Source organism: Eretmochelys imbricata, chromosome 12 (assembly GCF_965152235.1).
Source record: "Eretmochelys imbricata isolate rEreImb1 chromosome 12, rEreImb1.hap1, whole genome shotgun sequence".
Taxonomy (NCBI): domain Eukaryota; kingdom Metazoa; phylum Chordata; order Testudines; family Cheloniidae; genus Eretmochelys; species Eretmochelys imbricata.
Genome location: NC_135583.1, coordinates 43,242,155 through 43,267,155, shown reverse-complemented (window position 1 = coordinate 43,267,155; position 25,001 = coordinate 43,242,155). Strand labels below are relative to the sequence as shown.

Here is a 25,001-nt window from a genome sequence, read left to right as displayed (position 1 = left end):
TATTTCTAAGCCAACCCCCCGACAACTCCAGGTGCCGTACGAGGGCGGGGCCAGGTGCTGCACAGGGCTGGGGGCGGGGCCAGGTGTCGTACGAGGGCGGGGCCAGGTGCCGCACGGGGCTGGGGGCGGGGCCAGGTGTCGTACGAGGGCGGGGCCAGATGCTGCACGGGGCTGAGGAGGGGGCAGTCAGGCCAACCTCCCGCCAGGCCCCGCCCCTCAACCTGGTCGCCGGCCGGTGAAGCGGGTCTCGGCAGGCGGGGCGCGGAGGGGCGGGGCCGGGCCGCGCTCGGCGGGGCGGGGCGGGGCGGGGAGGGAAGGGGCGGGGTGCGGAGGGGCGGGGCCGGGCCGCGCTCGGCGGGGCGCGGAGGGGCGGGGCGGGGCGGGGCGCGGAGGGGCGGGGCCGGGCCGCGCTCGGCGGGGCGGGGCAGCGGCGGAGTGACTCAGAGCCGTGTGACTCCTCTCACGGCCGGCAGCGGAGTAGCGCGGCTGCCTCCCCCAGGTAAAGTAGTGCCCGAGGACACCCCCGCGCCCGGCTCAGGGGCCCTGCAGCCCCCGCGCCGGCCGGTGCGACAGGGCGGCGGCCGCGTCTTCGCCGCGGGTCCGAGTCCCGCCCCGTGGGTCGCTCCGCCGGCGGCGGTGCTGAGGCTGCGCCGCCGCCATTTTGGCGCCTGGCTGCTACCGCCCAGCCGCGGGGACCGGCCGGTGAGTGGGGGCAGCGGGCGCCCCCGCCGGGCTCGGCCCGCGGCTCGGCCGCCCCCGCCCCGCCGGCTGGTCCGGCCCCTTCCTTCCCGCCCGCCTCCCCGGGCCCGGGCCGGGGCAGCGCGTCGAAGGCCTGCGGGCTCCGAGGGGCCGGCAGCCGCCTGGCCAGGTGCTGGCGCGGAGGTCTCGGGCCAGGGCGGTGGGCGGGCGCCGCGCCAGCCCTGGGGCCCTGCGGGGACCCGGCCCGGGCTGTCGGGCAAGGGGCCGAGCCGCGCCGCGGCCGGGTCTCCCCCCGCGCCGGCTTTCCCCGCTCTGCCGGCGGCCGGGCCCGGCTCCTGCCTGGGGCTCAGCTGCGGGGACAGGCTTGTGCTGGCGGGGAATCGCGTTTCGGAGTTTTTGAGATGGCCCCGAGGTCGGTCAAGCGGATGACTTCACGCTTTCAGCCTCTTCTCTACTCGCGTGTCACTCCTCACTTTTGCTTTAATTTACATTGTAAGATCTTCAGCGTCGGGTCTCATCTTCATTTGTATGTAAAGCGCATGCATACTTCTTATGAAACTCTAGATACATCTCAAACATTTTACAGAGATTAACCTGCCATTGAATGCATCTGCATCTGGGATGGAACCTGCCTGCGGTTGTGCGTCACCTACGCAAGAGTTTTAAATGTGATTAATTGTTGGACACTTCATTACCAAAAGATATTGACAGATTTGGGAGACTGTAGAGACAAGCATAAAAGTAAGGAAGATGAAGTGATTTGAGGACATGTGGAATGAGCTACATGTGTGTATGTTGGCTAATGGATAGGTACGTAGTGGGAGGGAACATGAGTGTACAAGCATGTGGCAAGGGTAAACATCAAGGAGGAAATGAAATTATTTAAAGAGGTGAAAAGGGATTCTGAGAAACTGAGAAAATTGTTGACTGTGTATTGTATTGTTGACAATAACATTAAGATATGTTAGATTGTGCAGTAGTCTGTCTAATAGGTAGAAGCCTAATTATTTCCCATATTTTAATCTGAAATGGACAATTAATCCAGGCTACATAAATGTAGGGACCAATCTTTAACAAATTGAGGGATGGATAAAATGACTTCCAGTAACTAACCAATGCTTATTCCTAGCAATCCATAATGTCTAGAGACCCTGTCAGCTGAAACACTGCATCTGTCTGAACACTTTTACTCCTATTGGTGTAAGTAACATTAAAAATAAAGTAACTCAAGGATTCCCAAACTTTAATAGCAGGAATCACCCACTCTCATTTGCAACCCTATAAAATTGTTTACATGTAAAAGTAATATTAGGAAGGTATTGTAGTCTAGCCATCTTCTAATACAGTGTAGCAGCTGGAAATGAGGCACTAGCACCATGTGACCAGCCAGCTCCCTGGGTCATCAGCAACCTCTGTTATAACTGAAAAAGATTAAAGGGAAAAATTAATTTTACTTTGTGTGTTTGATAGTCACTTTCACTCTTGCCCTTGTTTTTGCGAGCTTTTCACATGCAGCAGGGAAGAGAAAAATATCTTTAAGGGTAGGAAAATGTGTCTGCAAAATGACAAAATTTGGCAGGGGATTCAGACATGCCTATGACCTGAGCCTACTTTTAACTATTTTTTTAATTGGCTAGATTTCAATTTGACATAGTCTGTGTGTCAAGGTTCCTTCCCCCACTCTGAACTCTAGGGTACAGGTGTGGGGACTTGCATGAAAGACCCCCTAAGCTTATTCTTACCAGCTTAGGTTAAAAACTTCCCCAAGGTACAAACTTTTCCTTGTCCTTGAACCCTATGCTGCCACCACCAAGCGTGTTAAACAAAGAACAGGGAAAGAGCCCACTTGGAGACATCTTCCCCGCAAGCCCTACACCCCGTTTCCTGGGGAAGGCTTGATAAAAATCCTCACCAATTTGCATAGGTGAACACAGACCCAAACCCTTGGATCTTAAGAACAATGAAAAATCAATCAGGTTCTTAGAAGAAGAATTTTAATTAAAGAAAAGGTAAAAGAATCAACTCTGTAAAATCAGGATGGTAAATACCTTACAGGGTAATTAGATTCAAAATGTAGAGAATCCCTCTAGGCCAAACCTTAAGTTACAAAAAGAGGAATATACAGTCCATTCAGCACAGCTTATTTTACCAGCCATTAAACAAAAGGAAATCTAACGCATTTCTAGCTAGATTACTTACTAACTAACAGTTGTAAGGCTGGATTCCTGATCTGTTCCTAGCAAAAGCTTCACACAGACAGACAGACCCTTTGTTTCCCCCCCTCCAGCTTTGAAAGTATCTTGTCTCCTCATTGGTCATTTTGGTCAGGTGCCAGCGAGGTTATCCTAGCTTCTTAACCCTTTACAGGTGAAAGGGTTTTTCCTCTGACCAGGAGGAATTTTATAGCACTGTATACGGAAAGGTGGTTACCCTTCCCTTTATTTTTATGACACCGTGTAGTAAGCCATTGCTGCTTACACAGTGTGATGTCTTACTGTGGTGACAATGGAAGAAACTGATTTAACATATTACACTGAAAAGGATCCATGGTTAAAATTGTCAAAAGTGCCTAAGAGACCAAGGAGCCAAATCAATGGCATTTAAGTTCCTAAATCTTGTAGTTTAGTTTTTGAAAAACTTACTCATCAGTTAATCTATTCTAAGGTTTTATAGTATAGCTGGTTGTTATAGTAACTGAGCACCTTCCATATAATATCAATAGCAAAGTCCCTAGTGGACTGGTTCCTCCTCCCTTTTTGAGGTAAAGCCTGCTCGTGGTGCTGCTTTTTTGTTGTTGTTGTTGTTGATTTGCCTGTTAAGAGTCAGGCTTGATATGGTACAAAGGTTTTTTTCAAAGAGAGATTTTGCAGCATCTCCTAAAGATGGTCAGACTGAATTGCCTAGTTCATTTAAATAATGAAACGGTTTGGGCACTTTGCCTGTAAAGCAGATGGCTGTATGTTCAATTGTAAGCTTAAAACAAGTGTAAACTTAAATTAAAAATATCAAATGTAAAATTGTTTTACAACATTGGTTTGTATCCATTGTCGGAATTTCACCTAGTGGGATAATAGGCCAGTGCTAAAACAGGAGGAATTACCCTTTGAGCAAACGTTTATTGCCTCGTTCCTTGAAATCTGACCCATGCCGTGCTTTTAAAAAAGTTCAGAATTTGAAACTTTGGCAGTTGGGTAACTATGCAAATCTTCTAAGTATGTATACCTCACTCATCACTATTGGACAAGAGGGTTCTGTTAAAATATCAGAAGCTTGAGTTCAGGTCTTAATGGATTAACAGGTGTAAGAGAAACTAGAAAATGTGTAAATCCCTCCACATACTTAGGGGAAAGAGCAGTAAAAGCCATGAATCCCCTTTACAGCATTATAAATGATGCAGACCTTTAAGCTTGGCCTTGTGTGACAAAGGAAGGAGTAAGAACAGCAAAATAAGGATAATGGACTTGAAAAACGCAGACTTTCACGAACACAGGGTAGAAAAAATCCCATGGGAAGAAAATCCAAGGAGTTGAGTTTTTTTCTCCTGCTGATAATAGCTCATCTTAATTAGCCTCTTACTCCACCTTTTCATGTTCTCTCTGTGTCTGTCTGTCTTCTTACTATATGTTCCATTCTATGCATCCGATGAAGTGGGCTGTAGCCTACGAAAGCTTATGCTCAAATGTAGGATTCATGCAGGGTTCATGCACTTGGCAACATTCAGGGCACACCCGGAGTGTTGTGTAGGAGCAGTGCACACACGGCTCCTCTCAAGGGCATGAACCTTGGAATCTCGCCCAGATGAAATGAACCGTGGGAAGCCTCCCAGGACTGGGCTCAAGGCCCGAGAGCAAGGAATGCGGTAGATAGATATTGGTAAATAAGAATATTAAACAAAGCCAGTGTATTCCTTTTATCTGTTGGAGTATGTAATGCGCAGGAGGAGGGAGAGAAATAAAAGAAAGGGTGGAAAGCTGATAGGGAGACCAGCCCGTCAGCAGACCAGCCTGCTTGCTTGCTTAAAGCCTTGTTCTGTCTTGTATTTGAACCGCAACACTTAAATAAATTCGTTAGCCTCTAAGGGGCCGGAAGTACTCCTGTTCTTTTTGCGATACAGACTAACATGGCTGCTACTCTGAAATAAGGGGTTTAGGAGAGCTTGCAGTTTATCAAGAAGATCATATTAAAGGCACAACTGGAAATTATCCCAGTGCAAAAGAAAGGTAGGAAGGTAGTAAGAGGCCAATATTGCTCCATCAGGAGCTCTTTAATGACCTGAAATCAAAAAGGAATCCTACAAAAAGTGGAAATGTGAACCAAAAAGGGCTGTTGTAAAGAGGACAGTGATCCATGTCCACTGAAGGCAGGTCAAGGAGTCGTGGGCTGTGTTCCCTCTAAGCTGTACAATTGAACGGCTGCCCAGGAGTGATTCAAGTGCTGTGCACTTGATTAGCAGAACTGTGCATATCCGGCAGTATGTGTTCAGGTGCCTTCCCCCCCCCCCCACTGTTTTGCTGCCATGTTGCTCTGCCCTCTGCTTTGGAGCCCCTGGCCAGCTGCTCCTGGGACCCTCCTGCTGGCTGTGCTGAGTGGGGGGAAAAGGGGGCTGTGGATGTCAGGGTGTCCCACTCCCCCTGCCCCGTACCCCATCTCTGTAGAGCAGGGGAGAGGGGACAGGGGCTCTGGAACAATTTTTATACTGTAGGTGCTGAGAGCCATTGAACCAAACTGTAAACCCTGTATATAATGGAAACCATTTCAAGTCAGGGAGTGCTGCAGCACCCCCCACACCCTTAGTTCCAGCACCTAAGGACAGGGCTCAGGAGTCAAAGCAGGAGAGAGCTGCTGCAATCTGAGGTCTGAACAACCCACCTGGGCAGTGAGTGAGGGCCTTAGAGGCGACACAGGTCTCTCATAGACTTCCCCAGCAGGCAGCACACACAATATCTCTCTCTCACTGGCTCCCCCTACCCATGTACCCCATCTCTGCAGAGCAGGGGAGGGGGGACAGGGCTCAAGAGCAGGAGAACTTTCAGTGAGAGTGCCTTAAAGAGACTGTGCACAGCATCTCTCCGAAACTTCCCCAGCAGCCAGCGCGTGCCCACGCACGCTTGTATTGTTACATCTTGGTACTCCCTGCCGTGTGCATATATTCTCTGTAATTTTAGTCTTTCAAAGTGTGTTGTTTTAGGTTTTTTGACGGGTATATGCATTTCTCATAGATATTAATATTATTATTATTAAGGTCAGAAGGGACCATTATGATCATCTAGTCTGATCTCCTGCACAATGCAGGCCACAGAATTTCACCCACCCACTCCTGCTTTAAACCTCTCACCTATGTCTGAGCTATTGAAGTTCTCAAATCAAATTCTCTCTTACAATTAAATTTAATTCTTTGAGTAGCGCGTTCTAAAATGCCTAACCTCTCCTGGCTGGAGTAATTATCCCTATGGTTACCTTTTAAAAATATATATTCTATCTAGGTTTTTTGTTTCTACTGGTGGCGCACCTCCACACATTACCTCGGTGCACAGAACAAAATTTATTCCACACATGGATGGAAAAAATTAGAGGGAACGTTGGTCATGGGCGTAATTTACAGCGAGAGAAATATAGGAAAATCTTTCTAACAATTGGGGTAATTAATTTCTGGAACAGGCTTCCAAGGGAGGCTGTAGAATCCCCTTCACTGGAGGTTTTTAAGAACAGGTAGACAACACCTGTCAGGAATGGCCTAGGTTTATTTGGTCCTGCCTCAGCACAGGGCTTCCAGCCCTGCATTTCTGTGATTCTGTGACATGTTCCACAGCAGTTCTGCGGAAAAGGACCTAGGGGTGACAGTGGATGAGAAGCTGGATATGAGTCAGCAGTGTGCCCTTGTTGCCAAGAAGGCCAATGGCATTTTGGGATGTATAAGTAGGGGCATAGCGAGCAGATCGAGGGACGTGATCGTCCCCCTCTATTCGACATTGGTGAGGCCTCATCTGGAGTACTGTGTCCAGTTTTGGGCCCCACACTACAAGAAGGATGTGGATAAATTGGAGAGAGTCCACCGAAGGGCAACAAAAATGATTAGGGGTCTAGAACACATGACTTATGAGGAGAGGCTGAGGGAGCTGGGATTGTTTAGCCTGCAGAAGAGAAGAATGAGGGGGATTTGATAGCTGCTTTCAACTACCTAAAAGGGGGTTCCAAAGAGGATGGCTCTAGACTGTTCTCAATGGTAGCAGATGACAGAACGAGGAGTAATGGCCTCAAGTTGCAGTGGGGGAGGTTTAGATTGGATATTAGGAAAAACTTTTTCACTAAGAGGGTGGTGAAACACTGGAATGCGTTGCCTAGGGAGGTGGTGGAATCTCCTTCCTTGGAAGTTTTTAAGGTCAGGCTTGACAAAGCCCTGGCTGGGATGATTTAACTGGGAATTGGTCCTGCTTCGAGCAGGGGGTTGGACTAGATGACCTTCAGGGGTCCCTTCCAACCCTGATATTCTATGATTCTATGATTCCCTTCCTCACAAGGATGCTGTGGAGAGTGTGAGGTGCTCAGATGCTGCAGGGATGGGCGTATCTAAGATAGATATTGTTGTGGACATGGCATCATAATTTAAGACTTTCCTTAAAGAAAGGAATATCTATTTGATTCAGTTTGCCTATTCCTGAGGTACGAGTGCTCTCTGCTCCATCAAGCATCTTACACTTTATAGGTGCTAGTGCTGTGAATGTGAAATATATTATTTATATTACAGTAGTGCTTGGGGGCCTCATTGTACTTGACACTGTACAAACATGGAGTACGAGAAGACCCTGTCCAAAGGGTTTACAACAGAAGTGGGCAAACTATAGCCTGCGGGCCACATCCGGCCCGTGGGACTGTCCTTCCCCGGCCCCTGAGCTTCTGGTCGGGAGGCTTGCCCCTGGCCCCTCCCCTGCTGTTCCCCCTCCCCTCCAGCCATTCTCAGAGTGGCATGGTAAGGGTGCAGTGGTGAAGAGGTTGAGTAGGGGGTCCCAGGAGGCAGTCAGGGGGTGGTTAGGAGCAGGAGGCCCTGGGGAGGGGCAGGGGGCGGTTGGGGAACAGAGGGAGTTGGATAGGGGGTGGGGTCCTGGGGAGCCTGTCAGGGGGTGGGGGTGTGGCTAGGTCTGGGCAGTCAGGGGACAGGGAGCCGGGGGGGGTTGGATGGGTCGGGGGTTCTAAGGGGGACAATCAGCAGGTGGGAAGGGGGCGGGGGCTAGGCTGTTTGTGGGGTACAGCCTTCCCTACCTGGCCCTCCATACAGTTTCGCACCCAGATGTGGCCCTCGAGCCAAAAAGTTTTCTCACCCCTGGTTTACAGTCTACATAGATAAGATAAAGGGTGGAAGAGAGAAATCATTATCCTAATAGCACCTTCTTTCAATGTGACATAGAGGTACCTTTGTTCTTAGGACTTCCTTATTTTTTATTTCTTTAGCCTCGTGTGTGCAGCATTTTATAGGCAACAAGAAAGGCAAGTCCCTGGGGAGTTTACACTCTAAATTAGATGTGACCTAGCAAGGGGTTGTGTTAAACCAGTGCTGAAGAATGGGGATGGGAGTGCAAGGCTTGTAAGCTATCTGGTTTGTATTGCCTTAGTCTCTGTCCCTGCTTTGGAATATGGCTAGTTGGAATCCTAGCTGAGTAGAGCACAGAGATGCTATTGTGACAGGATGGCTAGGCTTCCTGGCACTTGTGCTGCTTGCTGTTTGTTTGACTTCCATAAAATGCAAAACACTATGTTAATAAAACATGGCCGCCTCTTTCTTCTCCCTCCTGCTCTGTTTTCAGTGACAAGGGCTCCTCCCTTCCCTACAGGAAAAGGAGCAGCAGCCCCTAGTGCTGCTCTACTTCTCCTGCAAGGGAACTAAAACCAAGCTGATCCACTTGCCTGTCAAGAGTTTTCATGCCATCTGTGCTTGTACAAATCTCACCCATAATGTTGCAGTTCTGTTTTTATTAAAATTTTCTGGTTTGAAAAAAGCAGAATGAGTGATCAAAACCTGTTCACTCACTGACATCTTTACGTGAATGTATTTGGATAGCTGCACCCAATGTGGTCCTTAAATCAGGAAGATAAATAGTGTTTGCTTTGTTCTGGACACTGTTTTTGCTTGTCAGTAAACTCATTGTGCAACCATTTTTTTTTTTCCTGTGTGGCAAAGCCACATTCTATATAGCCGGGAGGGGCAGGCAAACTTTGAACCTTTTAAAAATAACTCGTTATCCAAGTGCAAAAAAAAGTTGAAATGACTTGTGTGAAAACTGATCCCCAGCCTGACCACCTAAATAACAGCAAAAAAGATGCTGTACCAACTCTTTTGAACGAATTCCCTTCTGCCCTGACAGGTTTCAGAGTAACAGCCATGTTAGTCTGTCTTTGCAAAAAGAAAAGGAGTACTTGTGGCACCTTAGAGACTAACCAATTTATTTGAGCATGAGCTTTCGTGAGCTGTAGCTCACGAAAGCTCATGCTCAAATAAATTGGTTAGTCTCTAAGGTGCCACAAGTACTCCTTTTCCTTCTGCCCTGAGACACAACATAAGAAGTCTCAGCCCAAAGAGTAGTTTTTCTGGGAAGCTGTTTGCCTGAAAATAGGGGCTTAGACTTTAAGTTCTTCCTGATGTTTAACTCCTCTCACTCGCATTATTGTTCCCATCCAAAAACATGTCAAATGAAAGTTATGGTTATGTAACTAAGTACAGACACTATGAAGAATTTTACCATGATTAAAAAATCTTTACATAAAAGAATGGATATAAGAGAATGTATGAACTTCAGGGGGTTTGGTCTTGAAGATGTCAATTTCTATTATATTTAATTTCAGTACCTGACTTTCACATCTACGCTTGTGAAAATTCCTATTAGACATTCCAGAAACAACCTGTTCTGACATAGTTACCAATCAACAAACCCTTAGGTTTTTTAGTTACTAAAATTTGTAATCCATGCCACATCCATCACCATAAAGTCAGAGTGCCTCAATTTAATAATAAATAAAAAAAAAAAAAAAGTGAAACTCAAACAATTATACAAGGAAAGAGCAAAATATGTTACTTAGCAGAGGCGGTGCTCTGACAAAGGGGGAACAAAAGTGTACTCATGTTTTGGGGATATTTCGATATGGTTAGAGTTGCCTGCAAGAGTGGTCTTTTGTACAGATCTCACTGTACTTTATATTGAAATATGTTTGTATATATTGCTATTATCTGCAGTAACTAGAACTACATACTACATATGATGATGTAGGAGGGCTGATTGATTTTTAAATCAGTGATTTAAATCACTGGGGTTTTTTGTGTGTGTGTGGGGGTGGTTGTTGGTTTGTTTTTTGCATTTGTACATTATTTCCCTAAATAAAAGTTTATTTTTATTGGTTGGTAACCATTCCCAGTCAACATGTTTTAACTACATAAAGTCTGAACACAAAATCAGGTGTTCTTTGTTAACCAGGACAATACATTATATCTAGTTATTTAAGTAATTATATAGTTTAACATGTTTCAGAGTAACAGCCGTGTTAGTCTGTATTTGCAAAAAGAAAAGGAGTACTTGTGGCACCTTAGAGACTAACCAATTTATTTGAGCATAAGCTTTCGTGAGCTACAGCTCACTTCATCGGATGCATACTGTGGAAAGTATAGAAGATCTTTTTATACACACAAAGCATGAAAAAATGGGTGTTTACCATTACAAAAGGTTTTCTCTCCCCCACCCCACTCTCCTGCTGGTAATAGCTTATCTAAAGTGATCACTCTCCTTACAATGTGTATGATAAAAGAATAAATGGACACAAATCAGATGTCAGGAATTATAACATTCATAAACCAGTGGGAGAACACTTCAATCTCTCTGGTCACGCGATTACAGACATGAAAGTTGCGATATTTCAACAAAAAAACTTCAAAACCAGACTCCAGCGAGAGACTGTTGAATTGGAATTCATTTGCAAATTGGATACAATTAACTTAGGCTTGAATAGAGACTGGGAGTGGCTAAGTCATTATGCAAGGTAACCTATTTCCCCTTGTCCCCCCACCCCCCCACGTTCTTGTTAAACCCTGGATTTGTGCTGGAAATGGCCCACCTTGATTATCATACACATTGTAAGAAGAGTGATCACTTTAGATAAGCTATTACCAGCAGGAGAGTGGGGTGGGGGAGAGAAAACCTTTTGTAATGGTAAACACCCATTTTTTCATGCTTTGTGTGTATAAAAAGATCTTCTATACTTTCCACAGTATGCATCCGATGAAGTGAGCTGTAGCTCACGAAAGCTTATGCTCAAATAAATTGGTTAGTCTCTAAGGTGCCACAAGTACTCCTTTTCTTTTTGCGAATACAGACTAACACGGCTGTTACTCTGAAACCCATAAAAAAAGGTGGTGATCAATTGTTCTCTCTGTCCACAGAAGGAAGGACAAAAAGCAATGGGCTTAATCTGCAGCAAAGGAGATTTAGGTTAGATATTAGGGAAAACTTTCTAACTATAAAGGTGGATAGAAACTGGAATAGGTTACCAATGGAGGTTGTAGAATCCCCATCATAGGAGGTGCTTAAGAACACCACCTCTCAGGGATGGTATAGGTTTATTTTGCCCTGCATCAGCATTGGGGGAGGGACTCAATGACCTCTTGAGGTCCCTTCCTGCCCTATAGTTCTATGATACTATGGCCTAAATTTACTATAATCCTATTAAAATAAAAAAAAAAAAACTATTCAAGCAGTGCATGTTTGCTGTAGAAATTTTAAAGAAAGCCAAACCACTGAACTGGTGGAGGTAACTGGATAAGCACATGCAATGAGAGTGAGTGCTAAGCCAGCTTTCAGCAGCAGGACCCTCTTCCACAGCTGCAGAGAGAATATTGTGTTTATCCGAATCCTGCATCTTGGCAGGTGTTAGACCAGTGGCTCTCAACCTTTCCTGATGACTGTACCCCTTTCAAGAGTCTGATTTGTCTAGCGTACCCCCAAGTTACACCTCACTTAAAAACTACTTGCTTACAAAATCAGACCTAAAAATACAAAAGTGTCACAGTACACTATTGCTAAAAAATTGCTTGCTTTCTCATTTTTACCATATGATGAAAATAAATCGGAATATAAATATCGCACTGGCATTTCAGTGATAGTATACAGAGCAGCATAAATAATTGTCTGTGAAATTTTAATTTGTACTGACTTCACTAGTGCTTTTTTGTACCCTGTTGTAAAACTAAACAAATATCTAGATGAGTTGATGTACCCTATCAAAGACCTCTGTGTACCCCCAGAGGTATGCATACCCCTGGTTGAGAACCACTGGGTTAGACTAGCTGACCCTTGCCGTCCCTTCTAACCTTTATGATTTTAGGATTTCAGTTCAGCTTGTTCTGCTCAATGACTAGCTTGTTGAAAATTGAGAAACAGATGTGGAGATGAAAAAGCAGGAAATCTTGTTTTCCTCTTCCAATCTATGAATAAAAACAAGGTGTGAGAAATGAGATTTACTAGTGCTAAAATCTTGAAGGACATGGTGATGAGAAACAATTAGTCCAATTCACTAACTACAGATATACTTCCTTTGCTTAATAAATCATTTAGTTTTAAATACAAGACATGTTCTGATAAATATGTTGGGTCTAAGGTCGTTACTGAAAACCTAGTTTTTAAAAATGCTGGTTATGTGCAATTTTGATTGAATCCCAGTTTCCATCTAAAAAGAGCTTGACCCATCACAAAGACAAAATTAATCTAGTAAATAAGAAAAGTGTCATTCACCATTTTCTAATATAAAGTAAAAATCATGAATCTGAATAAGTGCAGCTATATAATTGCTTAAAAATGTGTATCAATATAGCTTATCCTCCTGGCTAGCAAAAATTATCACCAAATTGAGTTGTAAAACATCATGTTTTAATGGGTACCAAATAATGAGTCAGCTTTTCCTTTGGAAAATAACTAAAGTACAAATACAAAACAAGATTAAAAGGTATTATTTAAATCACAGTTTCCTGCTTATGGATTCATGATTAAGGCCCTACTTCATTTGCAATATTGCAGAAATTGCTGATCCTGCAGTATTAGGCTTCCACTGCAATTTTTATTTTTATTGGCTTACTTTGAACAGTCTGCAATTTTGCATACATTTTGAGGTTTGCCACACACACTTTTCTTCCCCATTAGTATTTCCCACCTTAACTTAGGTAGTTTTGGCAATGCAGTATGCTCTGGGTATAATGCTCTTCACAATAGCGAACTTTGAACTATACCGAACCCCATCCCTGGATCCTACCTGGAATGGACAGGGGCACAGAGCTGCTCCAGCCCCACGGCTGCGAATGCTCAGAATGCCAAACCGTTAAATCTTTGGAGATGTGTTCTCTTTCTATCCATCAATCGCCCAGCACTGTCATGGATTTGATACACTGGGCAGACTCCAATGCAAAAGAAAAGCATAGCAAAGATGCAGAGCGGAATGGGTTTTTCAAGGAGTGTTCAAGGAAACCGCAGACAAACTGAAGGAACAGGACTGCAACACTGAGGAGTGGGCTGCCAGACCTGCTCGGCAAGGACCAAGGTTCACGCAACCCACACTGTCCTTTATAACAGCAGTTTGGGTATTTGATGTGAAACAAGTGAACGTGTTAATGGTGCAGGGGCTCCATCTGGAGGCAATCCCTACGTCTGGCCATGAAGCTAAAGCACAGCTTCCCCATACGCATTTTCAAATGATCTTGGAGAGTTTTAGGATTTAGCTGCAGTTCTGCAGTGTTTTCCAGAGTTAGCAGAGATAGCAAAGCTACCACTAGCAATCTTGTGTAATTCTGTGGATGCTGAGTGTGCAGTATCTTGATCCAGACCCATCTTCCCAAAGCAAAGACAGGGCATGATGGAGACTACTGTAGCGGGGTGTACTGCATTAACATTCAGTCCCTGTAAATGTAAAAGACTAAAGGGGCTGAACTCTATTTCTACAGCAGTTGCGTTAAGACTTTGTCTTCTGAATTTTATATTGTACCGGTCACTTTCTTTGGCTGTAATATAGTTGAAGCAAAATGTCTGGTTATCAAAACAATTCAAGGGCATAACATAATACTTGAGTGTTTATATTGTTCCAGGAAATTTTTTGTAAACAAATATATTTACTCCAGCTTTTCCAAATTACCACAATTAAATGTCCATTATTACTTTTCTGTGATTTTTTTCCATGTTTTGTCCGCAGCTCAACTGCAATTATTTGACAGTCATCCCGCGATTCAAGTAGGGCCTTATTCACAATTGAAATGGGTGATTTAAGCTAGTGCACTCAGAAGGAACTCCTGTTCCCAGGTCTGCGGAGCAGGATTGTTCCACTTGAGGTGGAGTGTGGGAGTGCCCTGAAGAGGAAGGTTGGTTGCTCCAGGGGGCTCTAGCACAAACAGCAGAACAGAGGCTTTCGTTCCATTCATGCCTTTGAGGCATCTAAGAGTTGGCGGCTGGTATCCATGTGTTTGGCGAATTGGGCAGCTCTTCAGCTGGAGGAGGTGATGCTAAACTGGCGGGGACACCTGGGGGCTGCAGGGGGCCCAGTGACCCTCCTTTCTTCTTCTTGCAGGAACTGGACGTCATGCTGGGCTCCGGGTTCAAGGCCGAGCGTTTGCGAGTCAACCTGCGCCTGGTTATCAATCGCCTCAAACTGTTGGAGAAAAAGAAAAGTGGGTATCTGGTACGGTAGTTGCAGGGCCAACTCTACCGTGCTCTCTGCCTGACCCCAGCACTCGCTGCTCTTGCTAGCTGGGCCCAGCTGATTGTGCCAGCCCTGCCCTCCCAGTTGGTGTTTCCATCTTGTAAAACTTCCAGTGCTTGAGAGGCTGAGAACTGGGGCAGGGAAGATACAGGCAGCTGTAGAACCATGTATCTGGAGCCCTCTGCTTTCCCTCGAAATAGAATTGGCTCAGGGCTTAAAATATGCCCTGTTCCTGGGGTGCCCTAGAACAGGGGTTCTCAAACTGGGGGTTGGGACCCCCCGGGGGTCGCGAGTTTATTACCTGGGGGGTCCCGAGCTGTCAACCTCCACCCCAAACCCTGCTCTGCCTCCAGCATTTGTAATGGTGTTAAATTTATTAAAAAGTGTTTGTTTTTAATTTATAAGGGGGTTGCACTCAGAGACTTGCTATGTGAAAGGGGTCACCAGTAAAAAAAAATTTGAGAGCCGTACACTAGAACATAAGAATGGCCATATTGGGTCAGACCAAAGGTCCATCTAGCCCAGTGTATTGTCGTCTGATAGTGGCCAATGCCAGGTGCCCCAGAGGTAACGAATAGAACCGGTAATCAACTGAGTCATGCCCTGTCACCCATTCCCAGCTTCTGGCAAACAGAGGCTATGGACACCGTCCCTGCCCATCCTAGCTAATAGCCATTGATGGACCTATCCTCCATGAACTTACCTAGTTCTTTTTTGAACCCTGTTATAGACTTGGCCTTCACAACATCCTTTGGCAAGGAGTTCCACAGGTTGACTGTGTTTTGTGAAGAAATACTTCCTTTTGTTTGTTTTAAACCTGTTGCTTATTAATTTTATTTGGTGACCCCCTAGTTCTTGAGTTATGAGAAGGCATAAGTAACACTTCCTTATTTACTTTCTTCACACCAGTCATAATTTTATAGACCTCAATCATATGCCCCCTTAGTCGTCTCTTTTCCAAGCTGAAAAGTCCCAGTTGTCTTAATCTCTCCTCATACGGCAGCTACTCCATACCCCTGATCATTTTTGTTGCCCTTTTCTGAACCTTTTCCAATTCCAATATATCTTTTTTGAGATGGGGTGACAAAATCTAGAAAGTGCAGTTTGTCCTAGGGTCTCCCCACTAATTATTTCTGGCATGTGACCTGTAAGACAGGCCCCTGAGCTGACGAGATGCAAGCGTCTGGTACTTTGGTGGCTTCAGTAAAGCTGTAGCTGAAGCAAGCTCAAGGGCTACGTGAGTGACCATTTCTCTCTTGGCACAATGGCCTTTAACCCACAGCCTGGGGTTTGTAGTGCAGGTGGCAGCTTCTGTGACCATGCTCTTCCTTCCTAGACATTCGGGCAGAGGGATCCCCGTGTGTGGATGCCCAGTGCCCCCATTTGTATTATTGCCACAGCACCCAAAGGTGCTCCAGCGCCTCCCAGAAAGCCTGGAATCCCTGGGCCCTGCTCAAATGCACTGGTGCTCTTGAGCATAACAGTAGGGAGGCCTCGGGTAAGGGCGGGAGAGGGTTCTACAAAGCCATGGCCAGAGGAGAGGAAGAAGCTAGTGAATAAGATGAGTTCCAGTGATGCTGGTAGCAGGGCAGCTCTTGGCCACTGGGTAACCAGCGCTCATGCCTTGTCCTGCAGCTGAGCTAGCCCAGAAGGCAAGGAAGGAGATTGCAGATTACCTGGCATCAGGGAAGGATGAACGAGCACGGATCCGTGTGGAGCACATCATCCGAGAAGACTACTTAGTGGAGGCCATGGAGATCCTGGAACTGTACTGTGACCTGCTCTTAGCTCGCTTCGGCTTGATTCAGTCTATGAAGTAAGACCTTGAATACAAGGTTACCTGTGGGGAGTGGGGGCGAAGGACCCGCTGGGACCTGGGGAGGAGTTACCTATAGAGCAAGAGTTTGGCATGGGCTTCCCATAGTTTGGAGGGGGCCTGCATGTGTGTGTCAGTCTGCTGAGCCCTCTGAGGGTCTGTCTACACTGCGCTTAGATCCATGTGGCTGGTCCATGCCAGCTGGTTTGGGCTAAGGGGCTGTTTAATTGCAGTGTAGATGGGCAGGCTTGGGGGGAGCCTAGGCTCTGGGACCCTCCCCCCTTGCAGGACCCCAGAGCCCGAGCTCCATCCTGAGCCTGTGTGTCTACACTACAGTTAAACAGGCCCTTAGCCTGAGCCAGCTGGCAGTGTAGTGCAGTGTAGACACACCCCTAAAGATCTGCCCTGGCTCAGGCAGACTGGCAGCTCCTCTGGAGAAGATAGGGGTGCCTCAGGCCTGGCAGTTCTTGAGCTGCACACACAAGCAGCAGAGCTAGGGTGGGTAACCTACGGATTCATGTCTCTGTAGGGATCTGGACACTGGCCTGGCGGAAGCCGTCTCTACACTAATCTGGGCTGCCCCACGACTACAGTCTGAAGTGGCCGAGCTGAAAATTGTGAGTAGAGCTATGTCTGCAGTGCTGGTTGTGGGGCAGCCTCCCTGGCCTTTGGGGACTGTTAACTGTGGCAGAGGTTTATATTCCCAGCCTGGGCTTTGTGGAACGAGAGATGGGTGAATCTCTGTGGGGAGGACTGCACCCTTGGGGTCATTGTGGGGTGGTTGATTGGGGCACCCAGGGCATGGGAATGAGAGCACATCAGTGCAAAAGTCACCTGGACAGGAGTTGAGGTGTGTGTGGAATTGTGGGGAGGAAGCTTTGTATGTATTCTGGTTGTTTTTTTGATGCATTGGGGGTTGGCCGCAGCTGGAGAGAGGACAGCCTGGGAGTCCACTGAGGTCGTGCAGAGAATCTCATTCCGTGGATGGTGTTTCTTGTTCATATGCTCCGGGCCAACTGATCACCAGACTTGGGGTTGGGAAGGAATTTTCTCCCATTTCCAGTTGGCAGGGACCTTTGGGGGCTTTTGCCTTCCTATGCAGTATGGGGTGCGGATCACCTGTGGGAATCATCTGGGTATATTGCATCTAATCAATTCTCTGCCCCTGCAGAGGCCTCTGGCATTGGTGCACCTCAGTCTCTTCTGTTTTCTGTGGCACACAAGAGCTTAGTCTCCGGAGAGTTGAAATGACTTAGTGTGACTACTGGGCTCAATATAGGGGTACCTGGGGAAATGTCATGGCCTGTAATAGACAGGAAGTCAGACGATGAGCTGGTACTAAACTCTATGAAACTATGTTGTTCTGGTCAAATTCTCCAGAATTTCTTTTCCACTGCAGGTTGCTGACCAGCTGTGTGCAAAGTACAGCAAGGAGTATGGCAAGCTATGCAGGACAAACCAGATCGGGACAGTCAATGACAGGGTAACAGCCTAGCAGGGAAGGCTAAGTGACAGGGTGGGGGCTGCATGTAACATACAGACACACATGCTGCTTCAGGTGAGACATCACCTGGGTTGTTCCCAGGATGCATGTCACGTTGGGGAGTGCTCAGAGCTGAGATAGCCCAAGCAGCCCTCCTTACTGAGACGTTGTCAGGGGCAGTTCTGGGGCGCAGACTTACAGAGGCATGAAGTACGCAGCAGGGCCGGCACTTACTGTTGAGCTGGCAGCAGCAGGAGGAGCAAGGCCACTGAGCAGAGACTTTTTCCAGCGGCCCTGTCATAAGGAGCTGCCTCACTCTGGAGGCCTTGCACCTAGCTGCCCAACAGCTGTGTGTCCTCCCCAGGGATGCTAGCTCCTGGCCTCTGCCATGCTGGCTGATGGCTCTGTCCCTGTGTTCCAGCTGATGCACAAGCTGAGCGTGGAGGCTCCCCCCAAAATCCTGGTGGAGAGGTACCTGATTGAGATTGCGAAGAACTACAATGTGCCCTATGAACCTGACTCGGTGGTGATGGTGAGTGGGGCAGAGCTGGAGACCTCTGAGCTGGCATCTTCCCCTGCATCTCCTCTGACAGCCAAACCATCTCCCTCATTCCTCTGGCACTGCCATGAGCTTTGCAGCAGCCCCCACCCTGGGCTCCTCTAGTGGGCATTGAGGTGGCTGTGAGCTCTGTCCTCTCACCTGCTCCATATACACTCCTCTTGTAGGCATTGGAATAGCCAGGAACCCTGCCTCTTGTTCCCCCGTTCCCGTATGCTGCTGTAGCAGGCATGAGTGCCTCTCCTAGTGAGCGGGGGGCTTCCTTGACACTGCAGAGGCAGCCATTGGCTCTCTGGGTTAGCAACACGAGCCCTTTCTCCCCCCTCAGGCTGAAGCCCCAACTGGCGTTGAGGCGGATCTGATCGACGTGGGGTTCATAGACGACACGAAGAAAGGTGGACGTGGAGGAGGGGGCGGTGGGTTCATGGCCCCGCTGGTTGGTCCTGACGGAATAGTGCCAATGCCCGTGCCCATTCCATCGCCCTATCCACCTATAAAGGGACCGGTGAGTGAGTGTGTCTCGCCTCGGGGGGCAGCTGAATGGGAGCCTACGCGCGGACTAAAGGGGAGGCGTAAGTAGCGGGGGCAGCCCGCTAGCTGGCGAATTTGAAGGGTGTGCCTGGGACTGAAGACATTGCCAGTGTGGCTGATGTTGCCCACTGCCCCTCCCATGGGCTCCAACAACTTTCCTCTGTCTTAAAAGAATGAGAATCCTGTGGGAAGAGAGGGTTCTCCCTCCTCTGACTGTAGCATGCTCTCACCGTGGCAGCAGTTGCTTGCAGCCCTAAGCCAAGACAGGGCAAAGAACTCGAGTAAGTTCTGTTAGGTGGCGAACACCGAGAAGAACTGGCAGGAACTCTTTGCGAGCCAGTGAGGGGAGGGGGAAAGGATCAGAGGTCTTCAGGGGAAACTCCTCCTCGCCAGGCCTGTAGGAACGGAAAGACAGCTGGGGGAAGGTTCTGCCTCTGACTGTGGAGCCTGATGAGCTCTCTGCAGGGCAGGCTAGCTGTGAGGCAGTCCAGCCACTTAGCAGCAGGGTCACTTTCCCAGCAAACGCTCCGTCATGCCTGTCTGTGTTCTGCCCGGAAAGCCTGGGCCTGGGCAGTGTCCAGGTTTTGAGCTGAACTATCTCGGGGCAGTAACCCTCTGGCCATTCAGTAAAAGCCTGGAAGGGTCTTTGCCCAGGTTCCCGGTGAGAGTTCTGCACCATGCTATGGCCCCTGCACGTAGGTGGAATGCTCCAGGAGCTGGGGCTGTGGCATTCTCTCCTCTCTTGGTCGGATTGCTGCGTGCACTGGAAGATGTAATGTTCAGGTTTTAGTACCAGGAGGCACTGGATTCCCCATGGCATTTGATCTGGTGAGTAAAACCATTTCTGGTGCGCTGAGGCTGGACTTGTCACTGCAGTGTCAGTGTCTGAGGCGTATTTGAGATGTTTTCTTGGCTGATATACATCCTTCAATACATTTCCAGACATGACGGTGATCACGGATGGTACAGTGAAACCCAAAGCTGCTGTGCTGTCCCACCGGCTCCCCCCGGCTTTGCTGACTTTCCTCTCCCTGCTTACAGGAGATCTTCAATGGAGTACCTGTGGGGACTTACCAGCCTTTTGCCAACCTACATCCACCTCCGATCCCAGCAGCTCCCCCAATGTATGAGTCTGTAAGTGCCCGAGCCTTCTTTATAAGCAGCAGCAAAAGTCCTGAGAAGAGGGCAGAACAGTAGCCAGAGGGGAGGCAAACTTTCCCCATTGAACACTTCTTCCCAAACACCGCTCATTTCTGAGCGGCTGGTTCTGGCACTGGTTGCATTGTAAACTCTGACGCGTGCAGCTCTTGAGGGTTCCCAGCTCAGCCCTGCTGCGCAGGCTGGGGCAGAGAGCTGGCCTCTAAACGCTGAGCCTGTGTTGCTTTATGGCCTTGATGATAATGAAACTGTAGCAGACTCTCCTGAGCTGCCATGTATTTAACAGGCAGACTATAAAGGGTTTGCATCTTTCCAGGTAACAGGTTTGCCATCTGCAGCCTTCATTGGTGTTTGACTTATCCCTTTTGGATCAATTTAATGTTTAACCTTAAATGAGAATTTTGGCTGACACCAGCTGATATGATTTATACAGAACAAACTCTTCTCTACCCCCTCACTGAGTTGTTGAGGGGACAGGGAGGGAAATTTCAGCTTGGCCTTTCTGTGCATGCTGGTGTGTGTGGCCCCATCATGCCTTTTCTTCTGTACTGTGACCAGCATCCGTGTATCTGCCCTCAGATTGTGCTAAGAGGGGTGGATGGGTGGGTATGTGGCTCAGTCCCTGAGCATGCTGGCCCAGTGCCCCTGGTCACAGAAATGCAGTAGCTGCTGTCTGGAGCTTTGTGCCCAAGTTCCGTTGGCTTGGTTGGCTGGGGCATTGTCTAGAGTGGGTTCTCTCTGCAGTACTGGCCACTGCATGCACTGCGGGACCACGGCCCCACATCAGGCGGGAACAAAGGAGGGATGATTTCATCCCTCCTTGTGGAACTCCAGAATTTCCTTGCTGCATGTGGCATAGCTTCTTATCCTTGCGTTGTGAGGGAAGAGGAACAGGTTTGGGGCTTGTCTTCTCTTTCCTCACCGGATGATAAATATTTCAGTTCTGCATTTGGATAAATCCTAGTTATCGTGTCTCCTGAGGACAGCTGCTTTGTGATCTGGGCTGGAGAACATGCCCCTTGTCTCAGGAAGGGAAGAGAAATGTATGGGGCATATCTATGCATGGTGCTGGGGCTTACATGTGACTGCTCCTCATCTGAGCAGGGCAGAGGGGAGCTGCCAGTCTCCACATGGTGCGGGTGTTGTCCTCGGTGAGGTGCACCTGGAGGACAGCCCCAAGCATCACTTGCTTGGAGTCGCGTCTGGGTGTGTAGTGACTGTCTGTCTGTCTGTTTGTTTCAGGTTGATGACCTTAGTACTGACAAGGATGTGTCTTCTGCACAGGTGGCTGGTGAGTACGCCAGGGAGGCACTGGGGACCGTTGACAGCTTGGGGCATAGGTTCCTGGTGTCACTAAGAGGAAGGTTCTCTCAGGAGGGAACAATGTGTCTGGTTGGAAACATCCGCCCAGAAATGGAGCAGGATGTGAGTCCAGACTGGAAGCACTAACACATTGGGATGATTCGGAGTGGGGTGGCTGAAAGGAACAGGGGCTTCCCCAGGGAGAAGTCAAAAGCCCAAGACTATTCAGTTCCCAGTGGAGAAGAGTAAGCTGATGAGAGTTGTAAAAGGAAAGTAGTGGGGTAGATATATAATGTAGTCACTGATACAGGAGAGGGCCCTGTGCTTCTGGCCTCTTCTCTATGCCTGGAAGTAAGGTGTAAATTTTTAGTGGTGAGAGTAATTAACCATTGGAGCACTTGGCCAAGGGCTCTGATGAACTCTCCATCACTGACAATTTTTAAATCGAGAGCCGGTTGTTCTGAAAGCTCCGCTCTAGGAATTATCCTGGGACAGGTCTCTGACCAGTGCTGCACAGGAGGTCAGACTAGATCACAGTGCTCCCTTCTGAATCCAATAGGAACAAGGGGGCACAGCATGAAATTAAAAGGCAACAGTTTTTAAACTGATGCCAGGAAATATGGCTAATTATGTCATTTACAAAGTATTCTGGTGCAGAAAAGAGAGGAAATGGCACCAGGGAGCTTTAGGAGAGAATGGGATGTTTCTGAGAACACCAGCACTGATACTGGCTTCAGTCAGAAGATGAGGAGCAGTGGCAAAGCTTTGCTACTGACCACAAATCCACATTCTGTAAAAGCTACTGAGCTGCCCACATGCTTCAGAGTAAAAGCTCATCGGCAGTTTCCCACCAATGAACAATTAGATGCTCAATGCATTTCTGAAGCACCCTCCATCATAGTGGTGTCTGGACACTCAGCAGGGGCATTGACCGTAGGCAGAGATGGGATTCCAGATTAAATGGGTCCCTTGTCTGCTCCAGCCTGCTGCTTCCAACAGTGTGGTGGAGCTTTCTGTGCTGAGGAGGATAAGTCCAAATAGTTGGTGAATGCTGATGTGTGGGTTGGGCCCACAGGAGCTCTGGGGTGGGCTCATATGCCCTTGCCCACTTGGCGTTCTAGAGTTAACTAAGTTTGACATGAAGCGCACTTTGGAGAGAATGTGATGTTTGTCTGCTTGGGCTGGCAGAAGGGATGGGCTTCTGGAATTCAGAAACTCATTGGCCTGGGACTTGCATAAGAACGGCCACGCTGGGTCAGACCAAAGGCTCATTTAGCTTAGTATCCTGTCTGCCGACAGTGGCCAATGCCAGGACTTGTCCATATTGTTCAGGGCAGCTGGACCTGCAGAACTAACTACACTAGTGCCTTGTAGCAGGGAGCTCTACCATCTAATATGTCAGCGGTTGGCTAGAGACTGACCCACCTCCACTTGGCTCAGCACACCCATGACTAGGAGTGTTCTGCCATAGAATGCAGCTTTCTTCCAGTCTCTTCTGTGATCTATGGGATTATCCCCAACAGGTCTCGGTGAGATCCCCAGGGTATCTGAATGCAGTTTGGAGCCGTGTGGCTCAGCTGAGCGCCAGGTGCTGAGCTGCACTGTGATAGCTTTCTGGTGCCAGGAATCTCAGTGCTAAGTGTGCTCTTTGAAAGTGTGGGAGTTCTACAGCCTTTCGATAGGTGTCTTGGTTTGCTTGGTCTTAGCTCCCCTTGGAGTGGGGAGCCAGGGTATGGCCGCTTGCCCATAGCTTGTAACTCTGGGTTTCTCATCATAAATAGGTCCTGGACCTAAGCCAGAAGCCTCCACAAAGCCAGGAACCGGCGCTCCAGATATCTATGATAACTTTGTGCTGCCCGAATTACCATCTGTGCCCGATACACTGCCAATGGCATCTGCTGGTGCCAACACCTCTGCGTCTGAAGATATTGATTTCGATGATCTTTCTCGGAGATTTGAGGAGCTAAAGAAGAAAACCTAAGACTGACTCGGCTGTAACACCAGTGTGTGGTCTAGGAGCTGGGACCATGCTGCTTCTCTGTGAAACAGACTCCCATAGAAATCAGTTTCCTGTATTAACCTAAAATGAATGCTCTTTCTCTTGACCTCTCTTCCTGCTGTACTTATACCAAATGCTGCTGCTGTCCTGGTATCTGCTGCTCCAGGAGGGGAACTGTGGGCGATCTGATAAGACTGGAGCAGGGAACAGCTCTCTGTTGGTAATTCCACAAGAAAACCTTGTTCTGCCTTCTAGGTTTGACTCCTGGTTCTCTCCATAGCTGTTGCAGTGTCTCCCACGGGGATGGGAAAGGGAGGGAGGATGAAGAATGACAAGTTTGTCTCCTTATGAAGGTGGGCCCAAGTGGAGAGTCACCACAGGGTGCCCACCCCACACACAGGGCACAAAGTGCTGAGGGTGACAGAAATCCCTTTCGAAAGGGTCACTGAGCCTGCTGCTCAGGCTGAGATGGGGAATATCATGGCAAGTAGAAACGAGGGCTTCCTAGAGGTTTTGCCGCACCTTATACTTGCCCAATTCTCCTGGCTCCACAGTGGATCCAGTTGCAGAGCTTATCTAGGAAGCTGATGGCCTTGTTTAGTCCCACTGGATTCTCAGGGAGCCCTTTGTGGCCTTTACTGCTTTATTTGGGTGGGAGGGTTTGTTTCCCTTTCACAGGAGGGCAGTGCTGTACAGTCTCTTCCGTTCATCTTCAGCCTGGGTCTGCTGGAAGCGCGCCCTGGCAGGACAGCGGATACAGAGCAGGGTTCGAGTTGGACGCTTGGCTGCAGCGTTACTGGTGTCACTGGACTCAGCACAGCTGAAGATGCTTGTGGCCAGACCAGAGATGAGTAGGCAGAGCTGCATCATTCTCCATCCACCCCGTCGCTAGCCAGTGCTGCTCTTGCTCACTGGAAAGGCCTTTAGAAGACGACTGTTGCTGTCTTCTGTGTAATGTATCTGTACATAACATTTTCAAACAGCTTTTCTTTAATGGTTTTGATTGGTTTGTATCTTGTAGATTAGTTCCTAATAAAGTCCAGGACCGAAGTGGCTGTGTCCGAAAGGCTACGTGTCGTCGGGCTGGGGGGCAGTGAGTGTAGCCACTCAGCACTGCCTGCTCACCTGGGGAAAGGGCATTGGTATGGCAGCTCTGTGTGGAGCTGAAGTGGTGGCTCTCACAGCTCTCTCGGAAAGTGATTAACTGTGTCAGTCGTTGCTCCAGGTCGTAACACTAGCTCTGCAGAGGGGCCTGCAGGGCCAGCCAGCAACAGGCCGGCTTGTCATTTATGGGCACGTTGTGGTTAGCCCCTCCTGCTCCTGCCTTACTGTAGTGGATGCTCTCAGCAAAACATAAAAACATGGCACTAGAACTGACCACCTGGGTCATCAAGTCCAGACCCTGTTATCACAGGCAGTCCTGGCATATTGTATCCCATTTGCAAATATATCAAACTAGTTAGTGCACTGACGCTCAGACCTCCGTGGTTCAGGAGCCAAATTAATGATCAGCATCACCCAAAAGAGCCACAGTTGTGTGAATTAACTGTCATTTACTCTAGGGCAGTGGTCACCAGCCGGTTGATTGACGGGTCAATCCTAGAGACCCTCCCAATCGATCGCAATCTCCGGTGGTGCTGCAGGGCTGCCCCAGCCCCATGCTGCTCCAGGAAATGGCCAGCACAGCTCTGCGGCCCCGGCGGGGGTGGGGGGGACACGACGGGCAGGGGTCTCCTTC

General features: G+C 48.2%; 1 protein-coding gene across 4 annotated transcripts; it reads left to right on the top strand.

Moving 5' to 3' along the window:
* Positions 1–410: 410 nt before the first annotated feature.
* On the top strand, positions 411–24,313 carry IST1 (IST1 factor associated with ESCRT-III). 4 transcript variants are annotated; one of them, XM_077830797.1, is made up of 10 exons: positions 411–499; positions 14,284–14,383; positions 16,051–16,231; positions 16,761–16,848; positions 17,631–17,714; positions 18,136–18,246; positions 18,602–18,778; positions 19,846–19,938; positions 21,205–21,253; positions 23,046–24,313. In XM_077830797.1, the coding sequence occupies exons 2-10, from the start codon at positions 14,296–14,298 to the stop codon at positions 23,243–23,245; spliced, it is 1,071 nt and encodes a 356-aa protein (XP_077686923.1). In that variant the 5' UTR covers positions 411–499; positions 14,284–14,295; the 3' UTR covers positions 23,246–24,313. The 4 variants fall into 4 exon arrangements, with proteins under 4 accessions (XP_077686923.1, XP_077686925.1, XP_077686926.1 ...); XM_077830799.1 differs by lacking the exon at positions 411–499 and adding an exon at positions 636–702; XM_077830800.1 differs by lacking the exon at positions 411–499 and adding an exon at positions 929–1,440 and having other exon boundaries at positions 19,846–19,934.
* The last annotated feature ends 688 nt before the right edge of the window (positions 24,314–25,001 follow it).